The 8,704-nt window shown below is 59.3% G+C and overlaps 1 protein-coding gene across 1 annotated transcript; it reads right to left on the reverse strand.

Moving 5' to 3' along the window:
- Positions 1 to 1,777: 1,777 nt before the first annotated feature.
- Positions 1,778 to 4,664, reverse strand: ACTG1 (actin gamma 1). The gene is made up of 6 exons (XM_008013242.3): positions 4,538 to 4,664; positions 4,040 to 4,168; positions 3,711 to 3,950; positions 2,999 to 3,437; positions 2,737 to 2,918; positions 1,778 to 2,644 (listed from the first exon to the last, which is right to left on the reverse strand). The coding sequence occupies exons 2-6, from the start codon at positions 4,160 to 4,162 to the stop codon at positions 2,501 to 2,503; spliced, it is 1,128 nt and encodes a 375-aa protein (XP_008011433.1). The 5' UTR covers positions 4,163 to 4,168; positions 4,538 to 4,664; the 3' UTR covers positions 1,778 to 2,500.
- Positions 4,665 to 8,704: the final 4,040 nt, after the last annotated feature.

Here is an 8,704-nt window from a genome sequence, read left to right on the forward strand (position 1 = left end):
AATCCCAGCACTTTGGGAGGCCAATGCGGGCGAATCACCTGAGGTTGGGAGATCGAGACCAACCTGGCCAACATGGACAAATCCCACCTCTACTAAAAATACAAAATTAGCCGGGTGTGGTGGCACATGCCTGTAATCCCTGCTACTCGGGAGGCCGAGGCAAGAGAATCACTTGAACCCAGGAGGCGGAGGTTGCAGTGAGCCAAGATCACGCCATTGGACTCCAGCCTGGGCAACAGAGGGAAACTCCATCTCAAAAAAAAAAAAGAAAAGAAAAGAAAAGAAAAATTGTAGAGACAAGGTCTTGCCAAGTTGCCCAGGCTGGTCTCAAACTCTTGGGCTCAGATGATCCTTCCATCTCAGCCTTGCAAAGTGCTGGCATTATACATAATATTTTGGATCTGTTTTTACTTACATAAATGGAGCTGTGAAATACAGCTCACTCTGTTCATAACCTTCATTCAACAGTGTTACTGAGACCCAGCTTCAGCGCGTCACTGCCGTAGGTGCACATCTGCCACGTCACTATGTCACTTAACCCCCACCCTCACAAGCAGCTTGCATGTCCTAGTCCCTGGGGTTCCTCTAGGGTGTATGCCCAGGACTGGGGCTTGGGAGCTGTAGGATGTACTCATCCTCTCATTTTGGCTGGAAACCTGCAACTGGGCACTCCAGAAGAGCTGCAGCTTTCAACGCCTGGAGAGTGCGGGGCTGTCCCTGGTCCCTATGCCCTGGCCAATGCTCACAACTACCCATCTCCTGGTTTCTGCTCATCTGATATAAACTGTCATCTGTTTTAATGTGCATTTGCTGATGCCCAGCGTCCATGAGCATCTCTTGGTTTGTCCTGTAAGTATTTCTATTTTTTGCAGGTATTAGTCGCTGAGAAGAGTCATGCTGTGATGTGAGGTCACAGAACCAAGTAGGGTGGGGGCCTGGAGCTGGGGAAACTTGTAATTTGTCATGCCTGCCTCCACCCCCACCCCCACCCAGCCTGAGCCTCCTCTCCCCCAACCCCATATCAGACGGGGAGCTAGGAAGCACCACTAACCCCGCCTGGGTAAAATCTATCTCCCAACAGCAGAAGTAATCCCTTAGACCCGACTTAACATGAAATAGTTTTGGAAGAACATTTTTCAATTGGTAATCTCCCTTCCCTGACCCAACCTCCAAATGACTGTTCTGCAGCTGTAAGCAGCATAGAGGAGCTACGCATTGGACTCCCAATCCCATCTACAGAGGAACGCCCCTGGCAATGCGGGGAGAAAAGCTGAAAGTACAAAGGGAACTCGCAGAGCCACTTACACCAGGTGTGGCAGATACTGTGTTCCAGGATTCAGTAATTAGCCAACTCCATGACTACTGCACTCTTGACACAAAATGAAACTCTCATATCCTATGTCCACCTGAGGGCTGGGGGGAAACTGCTAGGAAGGCCCCTGCTGATTCAGGTGGTTCTTAGCAGTTTTATGCCAAATATTTACCCAAAATGTCACCAAGTTATCTAGTTTTTCCCAAAAATGGGAAAAGCCATCTCAGGACTTCCTTCCCAGCCTTATGCTGCTGCCTCAGTAATTTCCAACACCCAAACTCACTAGGCCGCCTTGTTCTTGCACTTTCGGTTTGGAAGAAACCGAATTGTTCAAATTATTGTAAGCCATTTTATTATCAGTTCATGAAGCCAAGATGAGCAGCACCTTCCCCCACCCCAGACCACCCAATCCTTCCAGGTCGGTTTCCCAGCCCACTTGCTACTTCCCCACACAGGAGCCAGTCATCTGTTACGGCAGCACTTTTATTTTTCTTTACACAATGACGTGTTGCTGGGGCCTAATGTTCTCACATAACAGTAGAAAACCAAAATTTGTTGTCATCTCTTTAAAGAATTGAGAATTGCGTACAAAAAAACCTGACATAAATTAAAAGGATGGATACATTTACAGGTGTAAATGCAAACGCTTCCAACTCAAGGCAAGTAACAGCCCACGGTGTTCTGGCAGAAAACGTCAGCTAAGAAAACTGGGTCCTATGGCTTGGACTTTCCAACCCTGACAGACTGGCAGGGCAGAAACTGGTTCAGGAGCCCTTGCCAGCCTCTAGAGCAATCCCAGAACACTCAAGCCCTGACACATTAATACCCTGCACAGATCAGAGACTGCTGGCCACGCAGACTCACCAAGCCACAGACTTGTCTTCCACAAGCACGTTCTTACCTCAGCCACGAAGTGACCAAGCCACATGTACTAAAGGTTGAACTCAAAGATATGTACAGGGTATTAAACAAATACCAAAGGGAACAGTTAACTTGAATACACGGTCAAAATCAGCAACAAGTTCTACAATCCAGTGCTGATATCAGATACAAGCTTCAAGGACAATTTCTTTTCGAAGGCTTATTCCAGTTTCGTGAGGCTAGCATGAGGTGTATGCATTTGCCAAGGGCAAATTTATACTTCTGAATTAACCCATGCAGCAAATGCTACGCATCTGCTCAGTCCATTTAGAAGCATTTGCGATGGACGATGGAGGGGCCCGACTCGTCGTACTCCTGCTTGCTAATCCACATCTGCTGGAAGGTGGACAGTGAGGCCAAGATGGAACCACCGATCCACACTGAGTACTTGCGCTCTGGGGGTGCGATGATCTGCAAAGACAGCCAGGCATGGCTTCAGCTCACACAGTGCCCCCAGTCAGGCCTCCAGAGCCAGGCAGAAGGCCACCAACCCCTCAACTCACCTTGATCTTCATGGTGCTGGGTGCCAGGGCAGTGATCTCCTTCTGCATCCTGTCGGCAATGCCTGGGTACATGGTGGTGCCGCCAGACAGCACCGTGTTGGCATACAGGTCTTTGCGGATGTCCACATCACACTTCATGATAGAGTTGAAGGTGGTCTCGTGGATGCCACAAGATTCCATGCCTAGGGGACAAAGCCCTCCCTTAGTGGTGCTGAATTGCCCAGGATGAAAAGAGGAGAAAACTTTAGCTCACAACACCTACCCAGGAAAGACGGCTGGAACAGCGCCTCCGGACACCGGAACCTCTCATTGCCGATGGTGATGACCTGACCATCAGGCAGCTCATAGCTCTTCTCCAGGGAAGAGGACGATGCGGCGGTGGCCATCTCCTGCTCGAAGTCCAGGGCGACGTAGCACAGCTTCTCCTTGATGTCACGCACAATTTCCCGCTCGGCCGTGGTGGTGAAGCTGTAGCCACGCTCGGTGAGAATCTTCATGAGGTAGTCAGTCAGGTCCCGGCCAGCCAGGTCCAGACGCAGGATGGCGTGGGGGAGAGCGTAGCCCTCATAGATGGGCACCGTGTGGGTGACCCCATCGCCAGAGTCCATGACAATGCCAGTGGTGCGCCCAGAGGCGTAGAGGGACAGCACAGCCTGGATGGCCACGTACATGGCCGGGGTGTTGAAGGTCTCAAACATAATCTGAGGAGGAACAAGGGGCGGCTTAGTCAAGGACAGAGACCCACGGCCACCCCATGCTCACACGCCACAACATGCCGCATGCCAGTGTGATGTGTGAAGAAAAGAAAAGAACGCAGGCAGAAACCAAACGAGAAACCTGGAGACTTCAGGGAGGAAATGCCGGGAGAGGAACAGAGCCTGGAACAGCGAAAGAAACACTTAAATGTCAGAAATCAAGCTGGGCAGAAAATGACAAGGGAAACGACGGGAGCGCGGGCGTCCCCCGAGCCTCACCTGAGTCATCTTCTCTCTGTTGGCCTTAGGGTTCAGAGGGGCCTCGGTCAGCAGCACCGGGTGCTCCTCTGGGGCCACGCGCAGCTCATTGTAGAAAGTATGGTGCCAGATTTTCTCCATGTCGTCCCAGTTAGTGACAATGCCATGCTCGATAGGGTACTTCAGGGTCAAGATGCCGCGCTTGCTCTGGGCCTCGTCACCCACGTAGGAGTCCTTCTGGCCCATGCCCACCATCACGCCCTGCAGGGATTGACCCGTCAGCCTCGTCGGCGGCACCGAGCCTACCCCGCAGCGCAGAACCCAGGAGCCCCGCGGCGCCCTCCACTCACCTGGTGTCGGGGGCGCCCGACGATGGAGGGAAACACGGCTCGGGGTGCATCGTCCCCAGCAAAGCCAGCTTTGCACATGCCGGAGCCATTATCAATGACGAGCGCGGCGATCTCTTCTTCCATTGCGACCTGCCCGGGAAAAGACGGATTCAGGCGGGCGCCTCTCGAAGACAAACCCCACAGCCAACTAATGTTCCTCCGCGGAGAAGAGTGAGCTCCGCCCCGACCCCGGAGACACAAGCCTCCAAGACCGCAACCACCTAAAACCAGCGGCCGGGACTTTTACGTAACGTCCGCGGCTCGGGACTCTGCACTGCGGCCGGGCCCCGCCCGGGACCCCCGGCCCCCGCCCAGCCCCAGTCCGCCCGGCCCGGCCCACCCCGCCTTTTGTTCCCGGTGAAGGCGCGGCGAGGCCTCCGCAGCTGAAAGCAAGGCCAGCCAGGGTCGAGAGGCGCAGACCTGAGACGTCCAGCTCAGGCCCCGGGGCGGGGCGCTTACCGGCGGAGGACTAGGACAGTTGAGCGGCACAAGAACAAGGTGAGCGAGCTGGCGGCGGCGACTGAGACCGTCCGCGGCCTCCCCCGCTGCTATTTAAGCGGAAGCGGCGCGCCCGCGCGGCCCGGCGGCGCGCGCGGCCCCAGAACATGTCCATATATGGCGATCTTTCCGAAAGCCGGGCGCCTATTGGCCCGCCCGGCAGGGACACGTGGGGCCCCGGCCCCAGCCCGCACCGCCTCCCAACGGCCCCGCCCGCGCCACCCCCGCGCGCTCGCGACCCTGCGCGGGCCGGTCATCGGGCGGGGCTGGGTCGGGGCGCCCTCCGGGGGCCGCCGGGAGGACCGAAGGGCTGATGGGCCCGGCCTCGCCCCGGGACTGTCGCGCCGTGGGGAGGGCGCGGCTGCTCCCCGAAACTGCCTGGCCGGGGCGGGGCCGCGCCGGAGCTGGGGTGGGTCCCCGAGGCCCGGGCCACGCTGCGGGGCTTTGCTCCCTGGGACGTCCCTGCGGCCTGTCCCCTCGGGCTCCACGAGGAGCCCGGGCGCCAGTGCCGGGCTGGGAAGGGGCGCGGCGGGGGTCCCCGACACTCTGCATCCCTGGGCGCTGGGGGAGCCCTCACTTCGCCCTGGTCCCCGAGCGCAGCCACCACTATGCAGGTCCTTCCACGGGGCGCCCTGCCCCGGGTCTACGTTGTTTTGGAGACCGAGACCCCTTTCTACCCGACTCATCCCTGCCCCTCAAATCACAGGCCCGATTGTCCGCAGGCGCGCGCTCCGGGTTGGGGCCACCCCGCCCCCTTGTGTGTTGAGGAGGTGGTGTGGAGCGAGGCCTTTGTTTCATTCTGGTCACCTGTAGACATCATAGGGAAACTGAGGTAGATAACGGGAACCCTGACTTTCTTGAAGGTCGGCTCCGCAGTCTCGGGCGGTCGGGGGGATCCCCTCGTCTTTTTACGATGCTAGTTACGATGCTAGTTAAGGGCAGGGGTCAGGGTTGCGTGGGTTTTCGGCACAGGCTGGTTCGGGGCGCTCACTGCTTGCCCGGAGCGGCGCCGGTGCTTTGGTTACACACCCCGAGAGGCGCCCGGCACTGAAGCTTCCTTGTGCACTGCTGGAATTTTCAGGGTTGGAGCGCCGGCCGCGGTGGGGTGGCAGTCAGGCCGCGCAGTGAGGCGACGGACTCGCCCGAGGTCGCGGGGCGTTCAGCTTGACCCGACAGGCTGGGGGACGGGGCCAGGGTCCCCACGCGGAGTCCCGAGCCCTGCAAGGTTAGCTCGCGACCCCATGTTTGGAAGTGAGAACAGCGAGTCAGGGCACGGCGGCCGGCCCAGCTCACCTGCGGGCTGCAGTCACCCCGGACGCCGAGACCCGTGCCTAAGGTCCCCGTGCCCCAGGCCTCCCGGGGGTACTGCGCTCTCCAGGCCCAGATTCTCCGGGGGCCCGGGCAAGGATGTCAGGTGTGTTCCCTCCCGTGGCGAAGCCGGGGCTGGGCCTCCAACAAACCCACACGGAGTCGCGTCCCTGGTCAGAACCACACAGCCTGCTCGATCCCCGGTGGGGACTTCCACTTGGGGGGGGTCCCAAGATGCGACGTGCCCCACCGTGGGACACGGGGCGGGTGGGCAATAGCCTGCCCCTCCCGGCCTCCGGCCTCCTCCGAAGCTCCTTTGTCTGGGAAGTGCGGGGAGGCGCCGGCCCGGGGCGCGAGTCCCCGTCCCCACCCTTCTTCCCCACTTTGCGGACCCGAGGCCGCCAGGGTCATGGGGGCGGGGCTGGCGCCTCGAGACCCCGGGGTTCCCCGCCACCCCCAGGGCCTGAGCCGCAGGGAGGGGTGGGGAGGGGGCGCCGCCCCAGGCGGGGGGCGGGGAGCGACTTCCTCCTCTGCGGCCGCGTCACGCGGCGGGGGTCAAGGTGCGGCCCAGGTGTGCGGCGGGGGGCGGCGGCGCGGCCATATTTGGCGATTTCGGCGCCGCCGGAGCCCCGCCCGCCGCCGCCGGGAAGCCCGGCCCGGGGCAGCGCCGTCCCCGCCTGCCGCCGGCCCTGAGTCACGGCGGGCGGGGGGCGGAAGTAACGGACGGGGGGCGCCCGCCCGGCGCTCCTGGCCTTATTTAGTCAAGGAGGCCGCCGATTGGCGCGCGGGACAAAGGGGCGGCGGCGGGGCAGCCCCGGGGCGCTGGAGTGGCCCGGCGCCTCCGAGGGGTTGGGGCGGGAGCCGGGCGTGGGGGGCCTCGGAGCGTGGGGAGTCCCGGTGCCGAGGGCGGCGGGGGATGCGGGGCTGCCTGCCCCTGGGAAGCGGGCGGGCAGTCGGAGCGGGCAGGGCGAGGCCTGGAGCCCACGGGGCGCAGGGGGCCGGACCGCGCGCTGTGATTTTTCTGTTTTGCAGCGGGGCCTCGCCCAAGGTCGCGCCAGGACCGTCCTGGGCTATGCTCTGGGAAGCCGGTGGCGCAGGGTGGCCACCACCACCCTTCTGGAACCAGTGCCGGAGAGGGCCGGGCAGCTGGGCCTGGGGGGGGGACCGCATGGATGGAACTGGGGGGAGCTGGGCGGCCGCCGAGCCGGGAGAGTCAGCAGCTGCACTTCCGCCAGAGGTGGGTGTGTCCTTTGCATTTCCGGAAGGGAGACTTGGGGCTCAGAGAAGCGTTGTGATTGTTCTTTGCTAGTCCAGTGCTGGCTTTGGTGGTTTTTATTATGAACTTGTTGTGTCTTATTTGTTTCGGCCCATTTAGTGGATACGACAACAGTGGCCCAGGGAGGTGTGGCAGAGCTGAAACTTAACCCAGGGCCTGCGCCCCCCACGGCTTGCACTGCCCCACCTCTAGGTCCTTGCTTTGTTCCTTCCTCTGCACCAGCTCAGCCCCTGGACTCTGGGTCACCTCCACACCTGTTGACAGTCCCCACCGCCTCTCAGCTGGCCGGCTACAGACATGGGAGCTTGGGCATGGGTCCCCACTCCTAGCCTTTGCCTCTTCACTGTACCTGCTGGAATGGCTTTTTTTTCCTTTATATTTTATTTTATTTATTTATTTATTTTGAGACGGAGTCTCGCTCTGTCGCCCAGGCTGGAGTGCAGTGGCCGGATCTCAGCTCACTGCAAGCTCTGCCTCCCGGGTTTATGCCATTCTCCTGCCTCAGCCTCCCTAGTAGCTGGGATTACAGGCGCCCGCCACCACGCCCGGCTAATTTTTTGTATTTTTAGTAGAGACGGGGTTTCACCGTGTTAGCCAGGATGGTCTCGATCTCCTGACCTCGTGATCCGCCCGTCTCGGCCTCCCAAAGTGCTGGGATTACAGGCTTGAGCCACCGCGCCCGGCCATTTTATTTTATTTTTGAGACAGTCTCACTCTGTCGCCCAGGCTGGAGTGCAGTGGCGTGATCTTGGCTACCTGCAACCTCTGTCTCGGGATTCAAGCGATTCTCGGGCCTTAGCCTCCCCAATAGCTGAGACTACAGGGATGCACCACCACGCCTGGCTAATTTTTGCATTTTTGGTGGAGACAGGGTTTCAAGTGATCCACTCTCCTAGGCCTTCCAAAGTGCTGGGATGACAGGCGTGAGCCACCTTGCCCAGCCTGGAATGTGTCATCTTCTCCCACTAAATGAAACGATGGACCCTGAACAGAAAAAGGAACAGTGGTGGAAGAACTAGCCAAACCCAAAGCCTTGAGTTTGGTCGTATTAAGGTTAATCTCTCAGTTATGCCAGTTGTCCTATGACCCTGTAAGATGCCAGGTTAGGGGACACTGGGAGTAGAGCACTGGGGAACCTTCCTACTGTCTTTGCAACTTTTCTGTAAGTCTAAAGTTATCCCATAATAAAAAGCTAACTTGAATCCAAGGCAAGCAAAGCTTACCTACTCTCAGCTCACCTCCCTGTTCTCCCGCACTGTTTTGGACAGATCAAGTACAAGATGATGGCCCTGTTTCCTGAAGCTCTTTCCAGGGCCTGGCTGGCTCCCTCGGGCAGGCCTGGAGTGGGCTCTGCCTCTTCAGGAACAGTGGTCCCAAGGCTGGTCCCGGTGGGCAAGGCTGGTTTCCTGCAGCTCGGCCTGGCTGCCTCTGAGTTTTGGCTCAAGGAACAAGCCCAGGGTCCCACACTTCCGTCTCCTGGCTGGTGCCCAGCTTGGGGCTTGGTTCTCCTGCCCCACTGCGCAGACTGAAGCCCAGAAGGCTCA

Source organism: Chlorocebus sabaeus, chromosome 16 (assembly GCF_047675955.1).
Source record: "Chlorocebus sabaeus isolate Y175 chromosome 16, mChlSab1.0.hap1, whole genome shotgun sequence".
NCBI lineage: Eukaryota > Metazoa > Chordata > Mammalia > Primates > Cercopithecidae > Chlorocebus > Chlorocebus sabaeus.